The sequence below is a fragment of the Salmo trutta genome, chromosome 6 (assembly GCF_901001165.1).
Source record: "Salmo trutta chromosome 6, fSalTru1.1, whole genome shotgun sequence".
Taxonomy (NCBI): Eukaryota; Metazoa; Chordata; class Actinopteri; order Salmoniformes; family Salmonidae; genus Salmo; species Salmo trutta.
Window position 1 is genome coordinate 50,986,582 of NC_042962.1, and position 27,838 is coordinate 51,014,419.

Sequence of the window (27,838 nt, forward strand, 5' to 3'; positions counted from 1 at the left end):
ACCTACACACACATGTAGCCAGGCAGCCAGCCAGGTAGAAAAATGGCAGAAAAATAAAAGACGGACATCAGAGTATTTTTCAGTACACCAAAACGCAAAGTAAGAACCCTAGTAGCCTAATATCTCAAAGACTACTTGATAAAATGTTCATAAGAAAGAAATTAAATTCTAATGGAAATGTTTCACAATGATGTCATTAGGCAGAGCAGGCAACAGATGGCACACAGACAGCAGAGTTGGGGACAGATATGCAGGGACAGACTGGCAGAGACAGGGAGTTTCAGGGAAGTTTGTTGAGTCTTTGTTTGGCAACATTATGAAAGGTTCTCAATTTTTTTGACTTGTAAAATAGGAACATAATTGGAAAATGCCATGGATACCCCCACTCTCAACTTAAACTGGTGACTGAACTAAGATTTGTTAAAGGCAATGGTATTGCTGTTGTGATTAGTTGTGTTGTTTTGCGTACCGGTAGTTAGGAGTACGGCAAACACCTTATTTCTTTGGTTCCTCAATATACATTTACCATATTTCAATGTAGGCTATGTGTTACAGCACTACTTTTGGTGTCCCCCTCAGGAATTGCTCTTGAGAAAATTTCATGTAATTGTCCCCTCCAAAGTTGATATCAGATTTTTGCCCCTGGAATCAGCGATATGACGTAGAGGCACAAAGTACACAGCATAGCGATTCAATGTCTGCAACAACTAAGAGCGTTCAAGTGTGGGGCTAAACTTCTCTGCAGGTTTGGTTCAGCATGAAGCAAATCCATTCACATGCGCAGTAGTCCTGCCTTCTCCAATGCTTTATCTACATTAGGCACCAGTTGTTTCTCGTAGTCCCAGATCCTCTTGTCTTCATGCAGCTCCTCCTTGGTCAGTCCTCCTCGTAGGGGAACTCTGACATGGATGATATGACACACGTTAGGAGGAACCTTCACTGTCTGCCCGAAGTTACGCAGCACAGAGTGGACCGACGTCTGCTCCACTGCCCTGGGGTCAGAGACACAGGAGGGTTGTTAGACAGAGTGGACTGATGTCTGCTCCACTGCCCTGGGGTCAGAGACACAGAAGGGTTGTTAGACAGAGTGGACTGATGTCTAATCCACTGCCCTGGGGTCAGAGACACAGGAGGGTTGTTAGACAGAGTGGACTCATGTCTAATCCACTGCCCTGGGGTCAGAGACACAGAAGGGTTGTTAGACAGAGTGGACCGACGTCTGCTCCACTGCCCTGGGGTCAGAGACACAGAAGGGTTGTTAGACAGAGTGGACCGACGTCTGCTCCACTGCCCTGGGGTCAGAGACACAGAAGGGTTGTTAGACAGAGTGGACCGATGTCTGCTCCATTGCCCTGGGGTTGTTAGACAGAGGTTGTATTCTATTCTAACCTGGCTCGTACATTCATCTTGTTGGTTTGGTAGATTCTAACCAGAGCCCTATACTACAAACTCTGAGCTCAACTCGAGATATTACTCACAAATGTGGCTCACCTTTTATCCAGGTACACTTCTATGGCAAAGTATCCTTAGGAACTAACCTGCTTAACCAAATGCTTTTTTGTGTAAAAAAATGGTAGTATTAAAATAGCTATCACATTACACATTTAGTAATGACAGTATGCATTTGAAACATCACTCACAGTATGACTTTTGTATGACTTTATAAAATTATTTTATTTGTTGTAGGGGAAAAAAGGTGCTTGTGCATTGATAAACACACCAAAGACGGCATGAACGATACGTAATTAAAGAAAGTGTAACGGTCGTCGTAGTAAGTGGACCAAAGCGCAGCGGGTTGAGTGCTCATTATATATTTCTTTTTGAACACTTAACTATGAAAACAAACCGTACAAACGAACAGGATTACAGGCTAAACACAGCTATGCAATCACAACTTCCCACAAAATCCAAACAAAACACACCCCTCTATATAGGACCTTCAATCAGAGGCAACGAGGAACAGCTGCATCCAAATCAATAAACTAAACATAGAACTAAAAAGACTAGACGAAATCATAGAAATATACTAACACCCCTCTACATAAACACACACCCCAAACCACATAAAACAAATACCCCCCTGCCACGTCCTGACCAAACTACAATAACAAATAACCCCTTTACTGGTCAGAACGTGACAGAAAGACGGCACTTCTAATAACCTTTTTCACTCCATAACCTGCAGAATTTGCAAGATAGCTTTAATTTCATGTTGATTTTGGAAAGAATTTAAATGTGGCACTGACTTGCCCATGGATTTATGTTTCAGCTTTGTCTCTGAAGAGTTCGGAGTTCGACTAGCCACGTGCGACATGCATGAGCAGTTATAAGTCTGCAAGAGTGAGCGGCAGGAGGACAAGCAATATCCACTGAAAATTCTGAGTATATCTAGTTAGCTTCTTAGTATACTACTCTGGGCCATAGTATCATCTTGGAGGGGTATTAGGTTCTAACCTGGGCTGTACTATCATCTTGGAGGGGTGGTAAATTTTAACCTGGGCTGTACTATCATCTTGGAGGGGTGGTAGATTCTAACCTGGGCTGTACTATCATCTTGGAGGGGTGGTAGATTCTAACCTGGGCCGTACTATCATCTTGTAGTGGTGGTAAATTTTAACCTGCGCCGTACTATCATCTTGGAGGGATTGTAGATTCTAACCTGGGCTGTACTATCATCTTGGAGGGGTGGTAAATTTTAACCCGGGCTGTACTATCATCTTGGAGGGATTGTAGATTCTAACCTGGGCTGTACTATCATCTTGGAGGGGTGGTAAATTCTAACCTGGGCTGTACTATCATCTTGTAGGGATTGTAGATTTTAACCTGGGCGTACTATCATCTTGGAGGGGTGGTAGATTCTAACCTGGGCTGTACTATCATCTTGGAGGGGTGGTAGATTCTAACCTGGGCCGTACTATCATCTTGTAGGGATTGTAGGTTCTAACCTGGGCTGTATTATCATCTTGTAGGGTTGGTAAATTTTAACCTGCGCCGCACTATCATCTTGGAGGGATTTTAGATTCTAACCTGGGCTGTACTATCATCTTGGAGGGGTGGTAAATTTTAACCTGGGCCGTACTATCATCTTGGAGGGATTGTAGATTCTAACCTGGGCTGTACTATCATCTTGTAGGGGTGGTAAATTCTAACCTGGGCTGTATTATCATCTTGTAGGGGTTGTAGATTCTAACCTGGGCTGTACTATCATCTTGTAGGGATTGTAGATTCTAACCTGGGCTGTACTATCATCTTGTAGGGGTTGTAGATTCTAACCTGGGCTGTACTATCATCTTGGAGGGGTTGTAGATTCTAACCTTGGCTGTACTATCATCTTGGAGGGGTTGTAGATTCTAACCTGGGCCGTACTATCATCTTGGAGGGGTGGTAGATTCTAACCTGGGCTGTACTATCAACTTGGAGGGGTGGTAGATTCTAACCTGGGCCTTACTATCATCTTGGAGGGGTTGTAGATTCTAACCTGAGCTGTACTATCATCTTGGAAGGATTGTAGATTCTAACCTGGGCCGTACTATCATCTTGGAGGGGTGGTAGATTCTAACCTGGGCTGTACTATCATCTTGGAGGGGTTGTAGATTCTAACCTGGGCTGTACTATCATCTTGGAGGGGTGGTAGATTCTAACCTGGGCTGTACTATCATCTTGGAGGGGTGGTAGATTCTAACCTGGGCTGTACTATCATCTTGGAGGGGTGGTAGATTCTAACCTGGGCTGTACTATCATCTTGGAGGGGTGGTAAATTCTAACCTGGGCTGTACTATTCTTGGAGGGGTGGTAGATTCTAACCTGGGCTGTACTATCATCTTGTAGGGATTGTAGATTCTAACCTGGGCTGTACTATCATCTTGGAGGGGTGGTAGATTCTAACCTGGGCTGTACTATCATCTTGTAGGGATTGTAGATTCTAACCTGGGCTGTACTATCATCTTGTAGGGATTGTAGATTCTAACCTGGGCTGTACTATCATCTTGGAGGGGTGGTAAATTCTAACCTGGGCTGTACTATCATCTTGTAGGGATTGTAGATTTTAACCTGGGCTGTACTATCATCTTGTAGGGATTGTAGATTCTAACCTGGGCTGTACTATCATCTTGGAGGGGTGGTAAATTCTAACCTGGGCTGTACTATCATCTTGTAGGGATTGTAGATTTTAACTTGGGCTGTACTATCATCTTGGAGGGGTGGTAGATTCTAACCTGGGCAGTACTATCATCTTGTAGGGATTGTAGGTTCTAACCTGGGCTGTACTATCATCTTGTAGGGGTGGTAAATTTTAACCTGCGCCGCACTATCATCTTGGAGGGATTGTAGATTCTAACCTGGGCTGTACTATCATCTTGGAGGGGTGGTAAATTTTAACCTGGGCCGTACTATCATCTTGGAGGGATTGTAGATTCTAACCTGGGCTGTACTATCATCTTGTAGGGGTGGTAAATTCTAACCTGGGCTGTACTATCATCTTGTAGGGGTTGTAGATTCTAACCTGGGCTGTACTATCATCTTGTAGGGGTTGTAGATTCTAACCTGGGCTGTACTATCATCTTGGTGGGGTAGTAGATTCTAACCTTGGCTGTACAATCATCTTGGAGGGGTTGTAGATGCTAACCTGGGCCGTACTATCATCTTGGAGGGGTGGTAGATTCTAACCTGGGCTGTACTATCAACTTGGAGGGGTGGTAGATTCTAACCTGGGCCTTACTATCATCTTGGAGGGGTTGTAGATTCTAACCTGGGCTGTACTATCATCTTGGAGGGGTGGTAGATTCTAACCTGGGCTGTACTATCATCTTGTAGGGATTGTAGATTCTAACCTGGGTTGTACTATCATCTTGTAGGGATTGTAGATTCTAACCTGGGCTGTACTATCATCTTGGAGGGGTGGTAAATTCTAACCTGGGCTGTACTATCATCTTGTAGGGATTGTAGATTTTAACCTGGGCTGTACTATCATCTTGTAGGGATTGTAGAATCTAACCTGGGCTGTACTATCATCTTGGAGGGTTGGTAAATTCTAACCTGGGCTGTACTATCATCTTGTAGGGATTGTAGATTTTAACCTGGGCTGTACTATCATCTTGGAGGGGTGGTAGATTCTAACCTGGGCTGTACTATCATATTGGAGGGGTGGTAGATTCTAACCCGGGCCGTACTATCATCTTGTAGGGATTGTAGGTTCTAACCTGGGCTGTACTATCATCTTGTAGGGGTGGTAAATTTTAACCTGCGCCGCACTATCATCTTGGAGGGATTGTAGATTCTAACCTGGGCTGTACTATCATCTTGGAGGGGTGGTAAATTTTAACCTGGGCCGTACTATCATCTTGGAGGGATTGTAGATTCTAACCTGGGCTGTACTATCATCTTGTAGGGGTGGTAAATTCTAACCTGGGCTGTACTATCATCTTGTAGGGGTTGTAGATTCTAACCTGGGCTGTACTATCATCTTGTAGGGATTGTAGATTCTAACCTGGACTGTACTATCATCTTGTAGGGGTTGTAGATTCTAACCTGGGCTGTACTATCATCTTGGAGGGGTGGTAGATTCTAACCTGGGCTGTACTATCAACTTGGAGGGGTGGTAGATTCTAACCTGGGCCTTACTATCATCTTGGAGGGGTTGTAGATTCTAACCTGGGCTGTACTATCATCTTGGAGGGGTGGTAGATTCTAACCTGGGCTGTACTATCATCTTGTAGGGATTGTAGATTCTAACCTGGGCTGTACTATCATCTTGTAGGGATTGTAGATTCTAACCTGGGCTGTACTATCATCTTGGAGGGGTGGTAAATTCTAACCTGGGCTGTACTATCATCTTGTAGGGATTGTAGATTTTAACCTGGGCTGTACTATCATCTTGTAGGGATTGTAGATTCTAACCTGGGCTGTACTATCATCTTGGAGGGGTGGTAAATTCTAACCTGGGCTGTACTATCATCTTGTAGGGATTGTAGATTTTAACCTGGGCTGTACAATCATCTTGGAGGGGTAGTAGATTCTAACCTGGGCTGTACTATCATATTGGAGGGGTGGTAGATTCTAACCCGGGCCGTACTATCATCTTGTAAGGATTGTAGGTTCTAACCTGGGCTGTACTATCATCTTGTAGGGGTGGTAAATTTTAACCTGCGCCTCACTATCATCTTGGAGGGATTGTAGATTCTAACCTGGGCTGTACTATCATCTTGGAGGGGTGGTAAATTTTAACCTGGGCCGTACTATCATCTTGGAGGGATTGTAGATTCTAACCTGGGCTGTACTATCATCTTGTAGGGGTGGTAAATTCTAACCTGGGCTGTACTATCATCTTGTAGGGGTTGTAGATTCTAACCTGGGCTGTACTATCATCTTGTAGGGATTGTAGATTCTAACCTGGACTGTACTATCATCTTGTAGGGGTTGTAGATTCTAACCTGGGCTGTACTATCATCTTGGAGGGGTTGTAGATTCTAACCTTGGCTGTACTATCATCTTGGAGGGGTTGTAGATTCTAACCTGGGCTGTACTATCATCTTGGAGGGGTGGTAAATTCTAACCTGGGCTGTACTATCATCTTGTAGGGATTGTAGATTTTAACCTGGGCTGTACTATCATCTTGGAGGGGTTGTAGATTCTAACCTGGGCTGTAATATCATCTTGGAGGGGTGGTAGATTCTAACCTGGGCCGTACTATCATCTTGGAGGGGTTGTAGATTCTAACCTGGGCTGTACTATCATCTTGGAGGGGTGGTAGATTCTAACCTGGGCCGTACTATCATCTTGGAGGTGTTGTAGATTCTAACCTGGGCTGTACTATCATCTTGGAGGGATTGTAGATTCTAACCTGGGCTGTACTATCATCTTGTAGGGACTGTAGATTCTAACCTGGGCTGTACTATCATCTTGTAGGGGTTGTAGATTCTAACCTGGGCTGTACTATCATCTTGGAGGGATTGTAGATTCTAACCTGGGCTGTACTACCATCTTGTAGGGTTTGTAGATTCTAACCTGGGCCGTACTATCATCTTGGAGGGGTGGTAAATTCTAACCTGGGCTGTACTATCATCTTGTAGGGATTGTAGATTCTAACCTGGGCCGTACTATCATCTTGTAGGGGTGGTAGATTCTAACCTGGGCTGTACTATCATCTTGTAGGGATTGTAGATTCTAACCTGGGCTGTACTATCATCTTGGAGGGGTTGTAGATTCTAACCTGGGCTGTACTATCATCTTGGAGGGGTGGTAAATTCTAACCTGGGCTGTACTATCATCTTGTAGGGATTGTAGACTTTAACCTGGGCTGTACTATCATCTTGGAGGGGTGGTAGATTCTAAGCTGGGCTGTACTATCATCATGGAGGGGTGGTAAATTCTAACCTGGGCCGTACTATTATCTTGGAGGGGTGGTAAATTCTAACCTGGGCTGTACTATCATCTTGGAGGGGTGGTAGATTTTAACCTGGGCTGTACTATCATCTTGGAGGGGTTGTAGATTCTAACCTGGGCTGTACTATCATCTTGGAGGGGTGGTAGATTCTAACCTGGGCTGTACTATCATCTTGGAGGGGTGGTAGATTCTAACCTGGGCTGTACTATCATCTTGGAGGGGTGGTAAATTCTAACCTGGGCTGTACTATCATCTTGGAGGGGTGGTAGATTCTAACCTGGGCTGTACTATCATCTTGTAGGGATTGTAGATTCTAACCTGGGCTGTACTATCATCTTGGAGGGGTGGTAGATTCTAACCTGGGCTGTACTATCATCTTGTAGGGATTGTAGATTCTAACCTGGGCTGTACTATCATCTTGTAGGGATTGTAGATTCTAACCTGGGCTGTACTATCATCTTGGAGGGGTGGTAAATTCTAACCTGGGCTGTACTATCATCTTGTAGGGATTGTAGATTTTAACCTGGGCTGTACTATCATCTTGTAGGGATTGTAGATTCTAACCTGGGCTGTACTATCATCTTGGAGGGGTGGTAAATTCTAACCTGGGCTGTACTATCATCTTGTAGGGATTGTAGATTTTAACCTGGGCTGTACTATCATCTTGGAGGGGTGGTAGATTCTAACCTGGGCAGTACTATCATCTTGTAGGGATTGTAGGTTCTAACCTGGGCTGTACTATCATCTTGTAGGGGTGGTAAATTTTAACCTGCGCCGCACTATCATCTTGGAGGGATTGTAGATTCTAACCTGGGCTGTACTATCATCTTGTAGGGGTGGTAAATTCTAACCTGGGCTGTACTATCATCTTGTAGGGGTTGTAGATTCTAACCTGGGCTGTACTATCATCTTGTAGGGATTGTATATTCTAACCTGGGCTGTACTATCATCTTGTAGGGGTTGTAGATTCTAACCTGGGCTGTACTATCATCTTGGAGGGGTTGTAGATTCTAACCTTGGCTGTACTATCATCTTGGAGGGGTTGTAGATGCTAACCTGGGCCGTACTATCATCTTGGAGGGGTGGTAGATTCTAACCTGGGCTGTACTATCAACTTGGAGGGGTGGTAGATTCTAACCTGGGCCTTACTATCATCTTGGAGGGGTTGTAGATTCTAACCTGGGCTGTACTATCATCTTGGAGGGGTGGTAGATTCTAACCTGGGCTGTACTATCATCTTGTAGGGATTGTAGATTCTAACCTGGGCTGTACTATCATCTTGTAGGGATTGTAGATTCTAACCTGGGCTGTACTATCATCTTGGAGGGGTGGTAAATTCTAACCTGGGCTGTACTATCATCTTGTAGGGATTGTAGATTTTAACCTGGGCTGTACTATCATCTTGTAGGGATTGTAGATTCTAACCTGGGCTGTACTATCATCTTGGAGGGTTGGTAAATTCTAACCTGGGCTGTACTATCATCTTGTAGGGATTGTAGATTTTAACCTGGGCTGTACTATCATCTTGGAGGGGTGGTAGATTCTAACCTGGGCTGTACTATCATATTGGAGGGGTGGTAGATTCTAACCCGGGCCGTACTATCATCTTGTAGGGATTGTAGGTTCTAACCTGGGCTGTACTATCATCTTGTAGGGGTGGTAAATTTTAACCTGCGCCGCACTATCATCTTGGAGGGATTGTAGATTCTAACCTGGGCTGTACTATCATCTTGTAGTGGTGGTAAATTCTAACCTGGGCTGTACTATCATCTTGTAGGGGTTGTAGATTCTAACCTGGGCTGTACTATCATCTTGTAGGGATTGTAAATTCTAACCTGGACTGTACTATCATCTTGTAGGGGTTGTAGATTCTAACCTGGGCTGTACTATCATCTTGGAGGGGTGGTAGATTCTAACCTGGGCTGTACTATCAACTTGGAGGGGTGGTAGATTCTAACCTGGGCCTTACTATCATCTTGGAGGGGTTGTAGATTCTAACCTGGGCTGTACTATCATCTTGGAGGGGTGGTAGATTCTAACCTGGGCTGTACTATCATCTTGTAGGGATTGTAGATTCTAACCTGGGCTGTACTATCATCTTGTAGGGATTGTAGATTCTAACCTGGGCTGTACTATCATCTTGGAGGGGTGGTAAATTCTAACCTGGGCTGTACTATCATCTTGTAGGGATTGTAGATTTTAACCTGGGCTGTACTATCATCTTGTAGGAATTGTAGATTCTAACCTGGGCTGTACTATCATCTTGGAGGGGTGGTAAATTCTAACCTGGGCTGTACTATCATCTTGTAGGGATTGTAGATTTTAACCTGGGCTGTACAATCATCTTGGAGGGGTGGTAGATTCTAACCTGGGCTGTACTATCATATTGGAGGGGTGGTAGATTCTAACCCGGGCCGTACTATCATGTTGTAAGGATTGTAGGTTCTAACCTGGGCTGTACTATCATCTTGTAGGGGTGGTAAATTTTAACCTGCGCCTCACTATCATCTTGGAGGGATTGTAGATTCTAACCTGGGCTGTACTATCATCTTGGAGGGGTGGTAGATTCTAACCTGGGCTGTACTATCATCTTGGAGGGGTGGTAAATTCTAACCTGGGCTGTACTATCATCTTGGAGGGGTGGTAGATTCTAACCTGGGCTGTACTATCATCTTGTAGGGATTGTAGATTCTAACCTGGGCTGTACTATCATCTTGGAGGGGTGGTAGATTCTAACCTGGGCTGTACTATCATCTTGTAGGGATTGTAGATTCTAACCTGGGCTGTACTATCATCTTGTAGGGATTGTAGATTCTAACCTGGGCTGTACTATCATCTTGGACGGGTGGTAAATTCTAACCTGGGCTGTACTATCATCTTGTAGGGATTGTAGATTTTAACCTGGGCTGTACTATCATCTTGGAGGGGTTGTAGATTCTAACCTGGGCTGTACTATCATCTTGGAGGGGTGGTAGATTCTAACCTGGGCCGTACTATCATCTTGGAGGGGTTGTAGATTCTAACCTGGGCTGTACTATCATCTTGGAGGGGTGGTAGATTCTAACCTGGGCCGTACTATCATCTTGGAGGGGTTGTAGATTCTAACCTGGGCTGTACTATCATCTTGGAGGGATTGTAGATTCTAACCTGGGCTGTACTATCATCTTGTAGGGACTGTAGATTCTAACCTGGGCTGTACTATCATCTTGTAGGGGTTGTAGATTCTAACCTGGGCTGTACTATCATCTTGGAGGGATTGTAGATTCTAACCTGGGCTGTACTACCATCTTGTAGGGTTTGTAGATTCTAACCTGGGCCGTACTATCATCTTGGAGGGGTGGTAAATTCTAACCTGGACTGTACTATCATCTTGTAGGGATTGTAGATTCTAACCTGGGCCGTACTATCATCTTGTAGGGGTGGTAGATTCTAACCTGGGCTGTACTATCATCTTGTAGGGATTGTAGATTCTAACCTGGGCTGTACTATCATCTTGGAGGGGTGGTAGATTCTAACCTGGGCTGTACTATCATCTTGTAGGGATTGTAGATTCTAACCTGGGCTGTACTATCATCTTGGAGGGGTGGTAGATTCTAACCTGGGCTGTACTATCATCTTGTAGGGATTGTAGATTCTAACCTGGGCTGTACTATCATTTTGGAGGGGTGGTAGATTCTAACCTGGGCTGTACTATCATCTTGGAGGGGTTGTAGATTCTAACCTGGGCTGTACTATCATCTTGGAGGGGTGGTAAATTCTAACCTGGGCTGTACTATCATTTTGGAGGGTGGTAGATTTTAACCTGGGCTGTACTATCATCTTGGAGGGGTGGTAGATTCTAACCTGGGCTGTACTATCATCATGGAGGGGTGGTAAATTCTAACCTGGGCCGTACTATTATCTTGGAGGGGTGGTAAATTCTAACCTGGGCCGTACTATCATCTTGGAGGGGTGGTAAATTCTAACCTGGGCTTTACTATCATCTTGTAGGGATTGTAGATTCTAACCTGGGCTGTACTATCATCTTGGAGGGGTTGTAGATTCTAACCTGGGCTGTACTATCATCTTGTAGGGATTGTAGATTCTAACCTGGGCCGTACTATCATCTTGTAGGGATTGTAGATTCTAACCTGGGCCGTACTATCATCTTGGAGGGGTGGTAGATTCTAACCTGGGCTGTACTATCATCTTGGAGGGGTGGTAGATTTTAACCTGGGCTGTACTATCATCTTGGAGGGGTTGTAGATTCTAACCTGGGCTGTACTATCATCTTGGAGGGGTTGTAGATTCTAATCTGGGCTGTACTATCATCTTGTAGGGATTGTAGATTCTAACCTGGGCCGTACTATCATCTTGGAGGGGTTGTAGATTCTAACCTGGGCTGTACTATCATCTTGTAGGGATTGTAGATTCTAACCTGGGCCGTACTATCATCTTGTAGGGATTGTAGATTCTAACCTGGGCTGTACTATCATCTTGGAGGGGTGGTAGATTCTAACCTGGGCTGTACTATCATCTTGGAGGGGTTGTAGATTCTAACCTGGGCTGTACTATCATCTTGGAGGGGTGGTAGATTCTAACCTGGGCCGTACTATCATCTTGGAGGGGTGGTAGATGCGATAGTCTGGCTCCTCTCTGTAGATGTGCTCCATGATGTTGATCCCTGGAACATCCCGCCAGCGGGGTCGTTCAAACCTTCCACTGGGCTCAAACTGGGACTTAGGGAAGATGTGGTTTTCTATGAGGAACACTTCGGCCTTGGGAGATGGAGGGTGGAGTGAGAGGTGAAAGAGAGAGAGAATTAATTCAGATTATTTTCCTTCATATGTGATCTATTTTTCTCACTGTCCACACTATTGTATTTTGACTCATATCAGACTTGCACATTCACACTGAAAAATGCTGTTTACAAATTGGGGAAAATATCACATTTCTTTCAGATGTGCCAAATAATTGAGGAAAAAAAATCTGCATTTGGATGCCTGTGTAAACACAGCCTAACATATGCATACTACACATGTAATGATCTACACACATACACCGTACTTCCCTGAGTCCTCCCCCTACCTTTGGGTTTTGCCTCTGAAGTACATCCATCATCTGGGGCAGGGTTTGATGCTGGTATGGAGCTATAATCTCATCGATGTCGTTCAGCAGTACATAGCGTGACTGATACATATGTCTGTAGACACAGTCATTTAGAGTGGTCAACTGGCCGTAGTAGTGGATGTCCCCTCCATGTTCACTGGGCTGCCACCCACGGGATGGGTTCATGTGTTGGTCGATAGGCCAGGGCACCACCTGCATTCAATCAATCAGTTAATGAATCCTATCTATCCATCCATCCAATCAATTCATTCCTACCTCCACAAAGCCCTCCTGTGTGTAACTCTGTAGCAGTCTCTCCAGGTCTGGTCCACAGCTGGTGTTATACACCACAACATGCTGCACTCCCAACAACCTGCAACATAGCAATCAATCAATCAATTAACCAATCAATTAACCAATCAAGCAATCCATCAATCAAACAATCAAGCAATCCATCAATCAATGAACCAATCACTCAATCAATACTCACTTGTACATCTCCAGAGTCTGGGTGACCTGAAGCACGTTGTTATAATCACCAAATAAATTGGACCAACAGACAGTGAAGTTGAACTGAAACTCCTCTTCCTCCCTTTTCACAAGGTTCTGGATGCGGAGGAAGGTTTGGTTCTGAGCGAGCTTGGCGTCAGCTTGTGTGGCGAGGGTCACGTGTGACGGGTTGCAGTCGGGAAGATTCGGACAAAGGACGTCGGTCGTCACGAAGCGGAAACCTTTATCCCAATATAGAACAGGGACATATAATTACTGTATAGTGTAAACTAAATCAACAAACTAATCAGCGAAACACTAAGCCCCTTATTTCATTGATTCATTTGTTAATTCAGGTGTGTCAGTGCAGGGCTAAAACCAAATAGTAAATAGCAGGTACCAAAGTGATCAGAGTGCATCTGGACTTCAGCCTTCGTTCCATTAGCCCAGTGACTCCCACAGTAGAACACACAGTACAGAGGCTGGACAGAGTCTCGTCTGAAGATACTGATGATGCGTACGAAGCTTCCCTCCAAACGATGTTCCTTGTAGGCCCCCACCATGAAGTGTTTGGTGTCGTTGACAGGCGTGATGGACTGGTCAGAGATGTGGTGCGGATAGAGGTGCTGGTGGTTGCCTGGCTGTGACCTGAGGAATCATGGACAGATGTATTTCTACAGCAGAAATGTGTGTCCCAGACAATGCTTTGGCACTTTTATTACTGATCACACTTTTATTTCTTGATCGTACGGCAGAGGCTTCACGGTACCTGGACAATGTGAAAATGAAGTAGACCATGACTGCCAGAGCAGAAACTATCAGTAAAGGGAACATACGCGTCTTCACCGTCATAAGCCAGATCTAGGAAGGTAGTTTATAGAAGGTGAAGATTGAGGTGACCTTTGAAGAGAAGTGAAAGTTAATAATGTAGTAGCACTTGCTCCCTGGCTGCGTTTACACAAGCAGCCCAATTCTGTTCTTTCTCATAAATTGGTCTTTTGACCAATCAGATCAGCTCTTTTGCACATAATTGGGCAAAAGATCAGAATTGGGCTGCCTGTTTAAACGCAGCCTCTGATCCTTAGAGTGAAATTAAGACATTCATGACATGCAAAATACTGTATCTAATGACACTCAATGGGCCTCAAGTTCAACTTTCAACTTTCAGCATTATTTGTCCCAGAGAGGGCAATAGTGGCTTTGCAGCAGGGGAGCACGTATGACATGAAAAACATATCAAATCCACATGGACCAGAATGGAAACAACAGCAAGGGACACAATGGAAATAAGTAATTGACTTTGTTGTATTAGCTCTGTCTAGATTTGTACTATGTGTATGTATTTGTTTAACTGTCAAATAAAATAAATCAACCACTGCTATGAGGAAGTCCATTTTGGTCTGCTTCCTCTTCTGTCTCTGTGCTTACCACAAACACACACACACACACACACACACACACACACACACACACACACACACACACACACACACACACAGAGTCGACACACAGCTAAATGCCATCATGCGCCTCACCCACAATCTGCAGTTAGAATGACTGCCAAGGTAGGAAAGATTGATAAATGAGACTAAACTGTCTAAACTGCATAACCATGTCATTAACAGGTGAAATGAATCTAACCACTTACAGATTGGATCAGTTAAGATTAGTTTTATTTAGGATCTGGCACACTATGATCCATCCGCTTCCCTGGCTCCCTGTCCTGGCAAACATCACCCCCACACCAAATATAAGCCTCCCATCAAGAAAGACGATTTGGAAAGACCCACCCAACACAAATATCACCTAGATGGTAACTGTAATCAGTTATGTTATTAGCAAAAATATTGTAATCAGATTACAGATACTTTTGAAAATCTAGATGGTTACTTCTTGGATTACTTTTAAATTCAGAAAGGATGTTTGCGAACAAATACATGATGACACCTTTCAGTTTCTCATCAGGATCTTGGCAGCGCTGTTCTGGATGTAGTGGTGATGACAGTTGTTCTGACTGACAACTTTACCAGGAGGAGGACTTGCCGATGTCAAACTCTTTCCATGAACCTATTATATGCTAAATGACACGTTGTTTGCTTAGCTAGCTAGGTAGCTCATGCCAAATGAATAGGTTACTATCACATATGTATGAAAATACTTGATCAATTGATGTTTACTGATCATGAAAAGCATGCAGTTACTTGCTGTATAACTCTGATGATAGAGCTAAATGTGGAATAATCAGAAATGTCTGCTTAGAAGCTGTACTGTAATTGGAAAAATACATTTCCACAATGGTGTGGGGAACATCTCATACGCGTGTTTCCTGCTCAATGTCACATCGCAAACGGGTGTATTTTGTAAAGAGGAAAAGCCTGTGTCAAAGCGCGCCCTTGCTGGTAGAACCGGTTGGTAGTGTTTGGGACTATAATAAAAAACAAACAGTTATACAATGTATTTAACAATGTCTTGGAAACGGCAAGTAGCCTAGTTATTCATGTTTTTTAAAGCGAATATCGTATATATTTCAGGCACCGACATCAATCAATTTCAAGAAAGATCTGAATATACCTGTGTGTAAGTCCAGGAAAAGGAGTGAATTATATCCACAAAAAGGTAGTGATGCGTAGATAAATTCACATCCAAGCACTGATATTTTTTCAAAGTTCAAATTGTTTAGTCGAATCCACCAAACGTAGCCAAACCATGGAAATGGTGTGGATATCACTGTCTACTATTTTATGCGGCAGTAGCCTCTCTCTCTCTCTGTCTCTGTCGCTCGCCCTCTTTTTTTCTCTCTCTCACTCGCCTGTGGGTCACACAATGCCGAGAAATACGTTTCATTTCCATAGGTAAACCTAGGTCATGACATCTCACATGGGCGTATGCCTGCATCCTGGCTGGGAAATCCTGTTTGTATGGTTTGGGATGATAAGGTTCTATCTGCATTTTGGTGAAAATGTAGCTATTGACATAGCCTTGTTCTGTTCAATGTTCTCTAACTATTTTAATACCACAATTCATTTTAAGTTGAAAAGATACAAATTACTGACACCATTCAAACCAATGTTGGTTCGGAAACTTTAAAGCCAATTATCTCAGAATAATATTTTTGCAGATAGAACTTCCTATTCCCAAGCTCTTGTAATTGTCTGTCTTGTAGTGGCCTAGGCTAATGCTGTCTGTCTGCCTGTCAATTTGTCAGGTGAACTTTAGAGAGTAATGCCAGTTTCAATGCTCCCCACTGATAGACAGCACACTCGTGCGCACACGCACACACACACACACAAATATTCTCTACAGTTTGTTTTAATAGCTTTGGTACTATTTTCACAAGTATGTGGTACACATTCTCACAACTCTTAACCTCTACGGGCTTGGGGGCAGCATTGAGAATTTTGGAAAAAATATGTGCCCGTTTTTAACTGCCTCCTACACCAACTCAGAAGCTAGAATATGCATATTATTGTTCAGGTTTGGATAGAAAACACCCTAAAGTTTCTAAAACTGTTTGAATGGTGTCTCTGAGTATAACAGAACTCCTATGGCAGGCAAAAACCTGAGAAGGTTTCATGCAGGAAGTACCCTGTCTGACAAGGTGTTGTTGTTCTTGCTTCTGTTTATTGAAGAGTCAGGATCTTAGCTGTAACGTGACAATTCCTAGGGCTCCAATAGGCTCTCAGAACCCGGGAAAAACCTGAACGATGACGAGGCAGCCTCAAGCTGAAACACATTATCTCCTTTTCCAAGTGTCCCATCAGTGGACAATAGAATTAGGCGCGTGCGCGATTCGCCCCCGTGGAGTATTTTCATTCGGCTGTTTAGCTAATTGCAGATTCCCGGTCGGAATATTAGCGCTTTTCTACGAGATAAATTGCATAAAAATTGATTTTAAACAGCGGTTGACATGCTTCGAAGTACGGTAATGGAATATTTAGAAATTTTATGTCACGTTCTGCGGAATGCGGACGACCGTGATTTAGCATTCTGATAGTGTCTAGAACGCACGAACAAAACGCCGCTGTTTGGATATAACGATGGATTATTTGGGACCAAACCTACATTTGTTATTGAAGTAGAAGTCCTGGGAGTGCCTTCTGACGAAGAACAGGAAAGGTAAGACCATTTTTCTTATAGGAAATATGATTTTGATGAAGGCTAAACTTGCCGGGTGTCTAAATAGCTAGCCCGTGATGGCTGGGCTATGTACTTAGAATATTGCAAAATGTGCTTCATCCGAAAAGCTATTTTAAAATCGGACATATCGAGTGCATAGAGGAGTAATGTATCTATAATTCTTAAAATAATTGTTATGCTTTTTGTGAACGTTTATCGTGAGTAATTTAGCAAATTGTTAGTAAATTCCCTGGAAGTTTGCGGGGGTATGCTTTTTCTGAACGTCACATGCTAATGTAAAAAGCTGGTTTTTGATATAAATATGAACTTGATTGAACAGACATGCATGTATTGTATAACATAATGTCCTAGGTGTGTCATCTGATGAAGATCATAAAAGGTTAGTGCTGCATTTAGCTGTGGTTTAGGTTTTTGTGACATTATATGCTAGCTTGAAAAATGGGTGTCTGATTATTTCTGGCTGGGTACTCTGCTGACATAATCTAATGTTTTGCTTTCGTTGTAAAGCCTTTTTGAAATCGGACAATGTGGTTAGATTAACGAGAGTCTTGTCTTTAAATAGCTGTAAAATAGTCATATGTTTGAGAAATTGAAGTAATAGCATTTCAAACGTTTTAAAAATCGCGCCACAGGATTACACTAGCTGTTACGTAGGTGGGACGAATTCGTCCCGCCGGTCCCATAGAGGTTAATCACCACATCCTCATCGGCAGACTCAGTAGCCTTGGTTTCTCAAACGATTGCGTCGCCTGGTTCACCAACTACTTCTCTGATAGAGTTCAGTGTGTCAAATCGGAGGGCCTGCTGTCCGGACCTCTGGCAGTCTCTATGGGGGTACCACAGGGTTCAATTCTTGGGCCAACTCTTTTCTCTGTATACATCAATGATGTCGCTCTTGCTGCTGGTGAATGTCTGATCCACCTCTACGCAGACGACACCATTCTGTATACTTCTGGCCCTTCTTTGGACACTGTGTTAACAACCGTCCAGACGAGCTTCAATGCCATACAACTCTCCTTCCATGGTCTCCAACTGCTCCTAAATACAAGTAAAACTAAATGTATGCTCTTCAACCGATCGCTGCCTGCACCTGCCCGCCTGTCCAGCATCACTTCTCTGGACGGTTCTGACTTAGAATTTGTGGACAACTACAAATACCTAGGTGTCTGGTTAGACTGTAAACTCTCCTTCCAGACTCACATCAATCATCTCCAATCCAAAGTTAAATCTAGAATTGGCTTCCTATTTCGCAACAAAGCATCCTTCACTCATGCTGCCAAACTTGCCCTCGTAAAACTGACCATCCTACCAATCCTCGACTTCGGCGATGTCATTTACAAAATAGCCTCCAAAACCTTACTCAACAAGCTGGATGCAGTCTATCACAGTGCCATCCGTTTTGTCACCAAAGCCCATATACTACCCACCACTGCGACCTGTACGCTCTCGTTGGCTGGCCTTCGCTTCATAATTGTTGCCAAATACATTGGCTCCAGGTCAGCCTTCCCTGTAGCTCACTTGGTAGAGCATGGTGTTTGCAACGCCAGGGTTGTGGGTTCGTTTCCCACGGGGGGCCAGGCCAGAAAAAAAATGTATGAAATGTAAGTCGCTCTGGATAAGAGCGTCTGCTAAATGACTAAAATGTAAATGTAATCTACAAGACACTGCTAGGTAAAGTCCCCCCTTATCTCTGCTCACTGGTCACCATAGCAGCACCCACCTGTAGCACGCACTCCAGCAGGTATATCTCTCTGGTCACCCCTAAAGCCAACTCCTCCTTTGGTCATCTCTCCTTCCAGTTCTCTGCTGCCAATGACTGGAACGAACTACAAAAATCTCTGAAACTGGAAACACTTATCTCCCTCACTAGCTTTAAGCACCAGCTATCAGAGCAGCTCCCAGACCACTGCACCTGTACATAGCCCATCTATAATTTAGCCCAAACTACTACCTCTTCCCCTACTTTATTTATTTATTTTATTTATTTTGCTCCTTTGCACCATATTATTTATATTTTAACTTTGAACTTTCTTCAAATAACAAATCTACCATTCCAGTGTTTTACTTGCTATACTTTATTTACTCTGCCACCATGGCCTTTTTTGCCTTTACCTCCCTTATCTCACATCATTTGCTCACATTGTATATAGTCTTATTTTTTTCTACTGTATCATTGATTGTATGTTGTTTTACTCCATGTGTAACTCTGTGTTCTTCTATGTTGTCGAACTGCTTTGCTTTATCTTGGCCAGGTCGCAATTGTAAATGAGAACTTGTTCTCAACTTGCCTACCTGGTTAAATAAAGGTGAAATAAATTAAAAAAAATTTAAAAATATCACTGTCTGTCTATATCACTCTGTCATCTCTATATCACTGTCTGTCTATATCACTGTCTGTCTGTCACATCCTGACCAGCAGAGGGAGCAATTGGATTAGTTTTGGTCAGGATGTGACAGGGTTTTTGTGTGTGTGTGAATGGTTGTTGGTGATTAGGACTCCCAATTGAAGGCAGGTGTGTTGAGTTGCCTTTGATTGGGAGTCCTATATAGGAGTGTGTGTTTTTCTTTGGGGTTGTGGGTAATTGTTTCTGTTCAGTGTGATATGCTGTCAGTACTGTTTAGCTGTCGGTATTTTCTTGTTTTTGTAGTGTTCCAGTGATCTTTTTTTGAATTAAATGATGCTGAACATTAACTCTGCTGCATTTTGGTCCCTTTCTGAAGACAGCTGTGACAGAATTACCCACCAAACCAGGACCAAGCAGCAGAGGAACGAGGAGGAAGGATGGCCGTGGGCAGAGCTAAGGAGGAGCGTTTCCAGGGCGATGGAAGAGTTTAGGAAACTCGAGAGGCAGCCCCAATATTTTTTTTGGGGGGGGCACAAGGGCAGTTTTGCGGGGCAAGAATGGAGCCCCAGGCCAGCTCCCCGCACTAGCATGGAGGTGCGTGTCTCCAGGCTGGCACGTCCAGTACCAGCCCCACGCATCAGGCGTCTAGTGTGTCAGCCCAGCCTCGCCAGTCAGGAGTCGCCAGAGCTGCCTGCCAGTCAGGAGTCGCCAGAGCTGCCTGCCAGTCAGGAGTCGCCAGAGCTGCCTGCCAGTCAGGAGTCGCCAGAGCTGCCTGCCAGTCAGGAGTCGCCAGAGCTGCCTGCCAGTCAGGAGTCGCCAGAGCTGCCTGCCAGTCAGGAGTCGCCAGAGCTGCCTGCCAGTCAGGAGTCGCCAGAGCTGCCTGCCAGTCAGGAGTCGCCAGAGCTGCCTGCCAGTCAGGAGTCGCCAGAGCTGCCTGCCAGTCAGGAGTCGCCAGAGCTGCCTGCCAGTCAGGAGTCGCCAGAGCTGCCTGCCAGTCAGGAGTCGCCAGAGCTGCCTGCCTGCCAGTCAGGAGTCGCCAGAGCTGCCTGCCTGCCAGTCAGGAGTCGCCAGAGCTGCCTGCCTGCCAGTCAGGAGTCGCCAGAGCTGCCTGCCTGCCAGCAGGAGTCGCCAGAGCTGCCTGCCTGCCAGCAGGAGTCGCCAGAGCTGCCTGCCTGCCAGCAGGAGTCGCCAGAGCTGCCTGCCTGCCAGCAGGAGTCGCCAGAGCTGCCTGCCTGCCAGCAGGAGTCGCCAGAGCTGCCTGCCTGCCAGCAGGAGTCGCCAGAGCTGCCTGCCTGCCAGCAGGAGTCGCCAGAGCTGCCTGCCTGCCAGCAGGAGTCGCCAGAGCTGCCTGCCTGCCAGCAGGAGTCGCCAGAGCTGCCTGCCTGCCAGCAGGAGTCGCCAGAGCTGCCTGCCTGCCAGCAGGAGTCGCCAGAGCTGCCTGCCTGCCAGCAGGAGTCGCCAGAGCTGCCTGCCTGCCAGCAGGAGTCGCCAGAGCTGCCTGCCTGCCAGCAGGAGTCGCCAGAGCTGCCTGCCAGCCCGGAGATGCCAGAGCGGCCCGACTGCCCGGAGATGCCAGAGCGGCCCGACTGCCCGGAGATGCCAGAGCGGCCCGACTGCCCGGAGATGCCAGAGCGGCCCGACTGCCCGGAGATGCCAGAGCGGCCCGACTGCCCGGAGATGCCAGAGCGGCCCGACTGCCCGGAGATGCCAGAGCGGCCCGACTGCCCGGAGATGCCAGAGCGGCCCGACTGCCCCGGGTCTGCCAGAGCGGCCCGACTGCCCTCCGGGTCTGCCAGAGCGGCCCGACTGCCCTCCGGGTCTGCCAGAGCGGCCCGACTGCCCTCCGGGTCTGCCAGAGCGGCCCGACTGCCCTCCGGGGCTGCCAGAGCGGCCCGACTGCCCCCCGGGTCCGCCAGAGCGGCCCGACTGCCCTCCGGGTCTGCCAGAGCGGCCCGACTGCCCTCCGGGTCTGCCAGAGTGGCCCGGGTCTGCCAGAGTGGCCCGACTGCCCTCCGGGTCTGCCAGAGTGGCCCGACTGCCCTCCGGGTCTGCCAGAGTGGCCCGACTGCCCTCCGGGTCTGCCAGAGTGGCCCGACTGCCCTCCGGGTCTGCCAGAGTGGCCCGCCTGTCCTCCGGCCCAGCCCGAGTGGCCCGCCTGTCCTCCGGCCCAGCCCGAGTGGTCCGTCTGCCAGGGTCAGCTCGAGTGGCCCATCTGCCCGGCGCAGCTATCGGCGCCACCAAAGTGGACGATGCCGAAGGTGGAGCAAGGTTTATGTCCCGCACCTGAGCCACCTCCAGGATAGGTGGGTTGGGGAGGGAGGGTGTAGCACAGTGCCTTCGTTGACGGCAGCCACCCTCCCTTCCCTCCCTTATTGTTTAGGGGTTATTGTTTATTGGTTTTGTTGGGGTATTGGGGATTTTTTGTTTTCTTTTTGTAAGGTGCATTACGGGGTCTGCACCTTGAGAGGGGGGGGTACTGTCACATCCTGACCAGCAGAGGGAGCAATTGGATTAGTTTTGGTCAGGATGTGACAGGGTTTTTGTGTGTGTGTGAATGGTTGTTGGTGATTAGGACTCCCAATTGAAGGCAGGTGTGTTGAGTTGCCATTGATTGGGAGTCCTATATAGGAGTGTGTGTTTTTCTTTGGGGTTGTGGGTAATTGTTTCTGTTCAGTGTGATATGCTGTCAGTACTGTTTAGCTGTCGGTATTTTCTTGTTTTTGTAGTGTTCCAGTGATCTTTTTTTGAATTAAATGATACTGAACATTAACTCTGCTGCATTTTGGTCCCTTTCTGAAGACAGCTGTGACACTGTCTATATCACTGTCTGTCTGTCTATATCACTCTGTCCATCTCTATATCACTGTCTGTCTATCACTCTGTCTGTCTCTATATCACTGGCTGTCTATATCACTGTCTGTCTGTCTATATCACTCTGTCCATCTCTCTATATCACTCTGTCACTCTCTATATCAATATGCCCATCTACATATCACTCTGTCTATCACTCTGTCCATCTCTATATCAGTCTATCTGTCGATATCCTGACCAAACTACAATAACAAATAACCCCTTTACTGGTCAGAACGTGACAGAAAGACGGCACTTCTAATAACCTTTTTCACTCCATAACCTGCAGAATTTGCAAGATTTAATGTTGATTTTGGAAAGAATTTAAATGTGGCACTGACTTGCCCATGGATTTATGTTTCAGCTTTGTCTCTGAAGAGTTCGGAGTTCGACTAGCCACGTGCGACATGCATGAGCAGTTATAAGTCTGCTAGAGTGAGCGGCAGGAGGACAAGCAATATCCACTGAAAATTCTGAGTATATCTAGTTAGCTTCTTAGTATACTACTCTGGGCCATAGTATCATCTTGGAGGGGTATTAGGTTCTAACCTGGGCTGTACTATCATCTTGGAGGGGTGGTAAATTTTAACCTGGGCTGTACTATCATCTTGGAGGGGTGGTAGATTCTAACCTGGGCTGTACTATCATCTTGGAGGGGTGGTAGATTCTAACCTGGGCCGTACTATCATCTTGTAGGGATTGTAGGTTCTAACCTGGGCTGTACTATCATCTTGGAGGGATTGTAGATTCTAACCTGGACTGTACTATCATCTTGGAGGGGTGGTAAATTTTAACCTGGGCTGTACTATCATCTTGGAGGGGTGGTCAATTCTAACCTGGGCTGTACTATCATCTTGGAGGGGTTGTAGATTCTAACCTGGGCTGTACTATCATCTTGGAGGGGTTGTAGATTCTAACCTGGGCTTTACTATCATCTTGTAGGGGTTGTAGATTCTAACCTGGGCTGTACTATCATCTTGTAGGGGTTGTAGATTCTAACCTGGGCTGTACTATCATCTTGTAGGGGATTGTAGATTCTAACCTGGGCTGTACTATCATCTTGGAGGGGTGGTAAATTCTAACCTGGGCTGTACAATCATCTTGGAGGGGTTGTAGATTTTAACCTGGGCTGTACTATCATCTTGGAGGGGTGATAGATTCTAACCTGGGCTGTACTATCATCTTGGAGGGGTTGTAGATTCTAACCTGGGCCGTACTATCATCTTGGAGGGGTGGTAGATTCTAACCTGGGCTGTACTATCATCTTGGAGGGGTGGTAGATTCTAACCTGGGCCGTACTATCATCTTGGAGGGGTGGTAGATTCTAACCTGGGCTGTACTATCATCTTGGAGGGGTGGTAGATTCTAACCTGGGCCGTACTATCATCTTGGAGGGGTGGTAGATTCTAACCTGGGCTGTACTATCATCTTGGAGGGGTGGTAGATTCTAACCTGGGCCGTACTATCATCTTGGAGGGGTGGTAGATGCGATAGTCTGGCTCCTCTCTGTAGATGTGCTCCATGATGTTGATCCCTGGAACATCCCGCCAGCGGGGTCGTTCAAACCTTCCACTGGGCTCAAACTGGGACTTAGGGAAGATGTGGTTCTCTATGAGGAACACTTCGGCCTGGGGAGATGGAGGGTGGAGTGAGAGAAGGCGAAAGAGAGAGAGAATTAATTCAGATTATTTTCCTTCATATGTGATCTATTTTTCTCACTGTCCACACTATTGTATTTTGACTCATATCAGACTTGCACATTCACACTGAAAAATGCTGTTTACAAATTGGGGAAAATATCACATTTCTTTCAGATGTGCCAAATAATTGAGGAAAAAAATCTGCATTGGGATGCCTGTGTAAACACAGCCTAACATATGCATACTACACACGTAATGATCTACACACATACACCGTACTTCCCTGAGTCCTCCCCCTACCTTTGAGTTTTGCCTCTGAAGTACATCCATCATCTGGGGCAGGGTTTGATGCTGGTATGGAGCTATAATCTCATCGATGTCGTTCAGCAGTACATAGCGTGACTGATACATATGTCTGTAGACACAGTCATTTAGAGTGGTCAACTGGCCGTAGTAGTGGATGTCCCCTCCATGTTCACTGGGCTGCCACCCACGGGACGGGTTCATGTGTTGGTCGATAGGCCAGGGCACCACCTGCATTCAATCAATCAGTTAATGAATCCTATCTATCCATCCATTCAATCAATTCATTCCTACCTCCACAAAGCCCTCCTGTGTGTAACTCTGTAGCAGTCTCTCCAGGTCTGGTCCACAGCTGGTGTTATACACCACAACATGCTGCACTCCCAACAACCTGCAACATAGCAATCAATCAATCAATTAACCAATCAATTAACCAATCAAGCAATCCATCAATCAAACAATCAAGCAATCCATCAATCAATGAACCAATCACTCAATCAATACTCACTTGTACATCTCCAGAGTCTGGGTGACCTGAAGCACGTTGTTATAATCACCAAATAAATTGGACCAACAGACAGTGAAGTTGAACTGAAACTCCTCTTCCTCCCTTTTCACAAGGTTCTGGATGCGGAGGAAGGTTTGGTTCTGAGCGAGCTTGGCGTCAGCTTGTGTGGCGAGGGTCACGTGTGACGGGTTGCAGTCGGGAAGATTCAGACAAAGGACGTCGGTCGTCACGAAGCGGAAACCTTTATCCCAATATAGAACAGGGACATATAATTACTGTATAGTGTAAACTAAATCAACAAACTAATCAGCGAAACACCAAGCCCCTTATTTCATTGATTCAGTTGTTAATTCAGGTGTGTCAGTGCAGGGCTAAAACCAAATAGTAAATAGCAGGTACCAAAGTGATCAGAGTGCATCTGGACTTCAGCCTTCATTCCATTAGCCCAGTGACTCCCACAGTAGAACACACAGTACAGAGGCTTGACAGAGTCTCGTCTGAAGATACTGATGATGCGTACGAAGCTTCCCTCCAAACGATGTTCCTTGTAGGCCCCCACCATGAAGTGTTTGGTGTCGTTGACAGGCGTGATGGACTGGTCAGAGATGTGGTGCGGCTAGAGGTGCTGGTGGTTGCCTGGCTGTGACCTGAGGAATCATGGACACATGTTGTATTTCTACAGCAGAAATGTGTGTCCCAGACAATGTTTTGGCACTTTTATTACTGATCACACTTTTATTTATTGATTGTACGGCAGAGGCTTCACGGTACCTGGACAATGTGAAGATGAAGTAGACCATAACTGCCAGAGCAGAAACTATCAGTAAAGGGAACATACGCGTCTTCACCATCATGAGCCAGATCTAGGAAGGTAGTTTATAGAAGGTGAAGATTGAGGTGACCTTTGAAGAGAAGTGAAAGTTAATAATGTAGTCGCACTTGCTCCCTGGCTGCGTTTACACAGGCAGCCCAATTCTGTTCTTTCTCATAAATTGGTCTTTTGACCAATCAGATCAGCTCTTTTGCACATAATTGGGCAAAAGATCAGAATTGGGCTGCCTGTTTAAACGCAGCCTCTGATCCTTAGAGTGAAATTAAGACATTCATGACATGCAAAATACTGTATCTAATGACACTCAATGGGCCTCAAGTTCAACTTTCAACTTTCAGCATTATTTGTCCCAGAGAGGGCAATAGTGGCTTTGCAGCAGGGGAGCACGTATGACATGAAAAACATATCAAATCCACATGGACCAGAATGAAAACAACAGCAAGGGACACAATGGAAATAAGTAATTGACTTTGTTGTATTAGCTCTGTCTAGATTTGTACTATGTGTATGTATTTGTTAAACTGTCAAATAAAATAAATCAACCACTGCTATGAGGAAGTCCATTTTGGTCTGCTTCCTCTTCTGTCTCTGTGCTTACCACAAACACACACACACACACACACACACACACACACACACACACACACACAGAGTCGACACACAGCTAAATGCCATCATGCGCCTCACCCACAATCTGCAGTTAGAATGACTGCCAAGGTAGGAAAGATTGATAAATGAGACTAAACTGTCTAAACTGCATAACCATGTCATTAACAGGTGAAATGAATCTAACCACTTACAGATTGGATCAGTTAAGATTAGTTTTATTTAGGATCTGGCACACTATGATCCATCCGCTTCCCTGGCTCCCTGTCCTGGCAAACATCACCCCCACACCAAATATAAGCCTCCCATCAAGAAAGACGATTTGGAAAGACCCACCCAACACAAATATCACCTAGATGGTAACTGTAATCAGTTATGTTATTAGCAAAAATATTGTAATCAGATTACAGATACTTTTGAAAATCTAGATGGTTACTTCTTGGATTACTTTTAAATTCAGAAAGGATGTTTGCGAACAAATACATGATGACACCTTTCAGTTTCTCATCAGGATCCTGGCAGCGCTGTTCTGGATGTAGTGGTGATGACAGTAGTTCTGACTGACAACTTTACCAGGAGGAGGACTTGCCGATGTCAAACTCTTTCCATGAACCTATTATATGCTAAATGACACGTTGTTTGCTTAGCTAGCTAGGTAGCTCATGCCAAATGAATAGGTTACTATCACATATGTATGAAAATACTTGATCAATTGATGTTTACTGATCATGAAAAGCATGCAGTTACTTGCTGTATAACTCTGATGATAGAGCTAAATGTGGAATAATCAGAAATGTCTGCTTAGAAGCTGTACTGTAATTGGAAAAATACATTTCCACAATGGTGTGGGGAACATCTCATACGCGTGTTTCCTGCTCAATGTCACATCGCAAACGGGTGTATTTTGCAAAGAGGAAAGGCCTGTGTCACAGCGCACCCTTGCTGGTAGAACCGGTTTGTAGTGTTTGGGACTATAATAAAAAACAAACAGTTATACAATGTATTTAACAATGTCTTGGAAACGGCAAGTAGCCTAGTTATTCATGTTTTTTTAAGCGAATATCGTATATATTTCCGGCACCGACATCAATCAATTTCAAGAAAGATCTGAATATACCTGTGTGTAAGTCCAGGAAAAGGAGTGAATTATATCCACAAAAAGGTAGTGATGCGTAGATAAATTCACATCCAAGCACTGATATTTTTTCAAAGTTCAAATTGTTTAGTCGAATCCACCAAACGCAGCCAAACCATGGAAATGGTGTGGATATCACTGTCTACTATTTTATGCGGCAGTAGCCTCTCTCTGTCTCTGTCGCTCGCCCTCTTTTTTTCTCTGTCTCTCACTCGCCTGTGGGTCACACAATGCCGAGAAATACGTTTCATTTCCATAGGTAAACCTAGGTCATGACATGCCCAGAAACTAGAATATGCATATCATTATTTTATTTGGATAGAAAACACCCTAAAGTTTCTAAAACTGTTTGAATGGTGTCTGTGAGTATAACAGAACTCATATGGCAGGCCAAAACCTGAGAAGGTTCCATACAGGAAGGGCCCTCTCTGACCATTTCTTGGCCTTCTATAGCCTCTTTATGGAAAATAGAGGATCTCTGCTGTAACGTGACATTTTCTAAGGCTCCCATAGGCTCTCAGAAG

General features: G+C 45.2%; 1 protein-coding gene across 2 annotated transcripts; it reads right to left on the reverse strand.

The window, feature by feature from the left end:
- Positions 1-622: 622 nt before the first annotated feature.
- LOC115196171 (uncharacterized) lies at positions 623-27,481 on the reverse strand. 2 transcript variants are annotated; one of them, XM_029756796.1, is made up of 8 exons: positions 27,297-27,481; positions 25,513-25,604; positions 13,359-13,606; positions 12,960-13,200; positions 12,746-12,842; positions 12,449-12,682; positions 11,963-12,138; positions 623-992 (listed from the first exon to the last, which is right to left on the reverse strand). In XM_029756796.1, the coding sequence occupies exons 2-8, from the start codon at positions 25,593-25,595 to the stop codon at positions 773-775; spliced, it is 1,299 nt and encodes a 432-aa protein (XP_029612656.1). In that variant the 5' UTR covers positions 25,596-25,604; positions 27,297-27,481; the 3' UTR covers positions 623-772. The 2 variants fall into 2 exon arrangements, with proteins under 2 accessions (XP_029612656.1, XP_029612655.1); XM_029756795.1 differs by having other exon boundaries at positions 25,513-25,643.
- Positions 27,482-27,838: the final 357 nt, after the last annotated feature.

Excerpts from the sequence above, each read along its gene's own strand:
- LOC115196171 (XM_029756796.1), bottom strand. The coding sequence starts at position 25,595 with ATGATGGTGAAGACGCGTATGTTCCCTTTACTGATAGTTTCTGCTCTG. Across the intron at positions 12,139-12,448 it reads TTCAGAGGCAAAACCCAAAG|GCCGAAGTGTTCCTCATAGA; the intron begins GTAGGGGGAGGA and ends CCATCTCCCAAG. Across the intron at positions 993-11,962 it reads AAGATGATAGTACGGCCCAG|GGCAGTGGAGCAGACGTCGG; the intron begins GTTAGAATCTAC and ends CTCTGACCCCAG.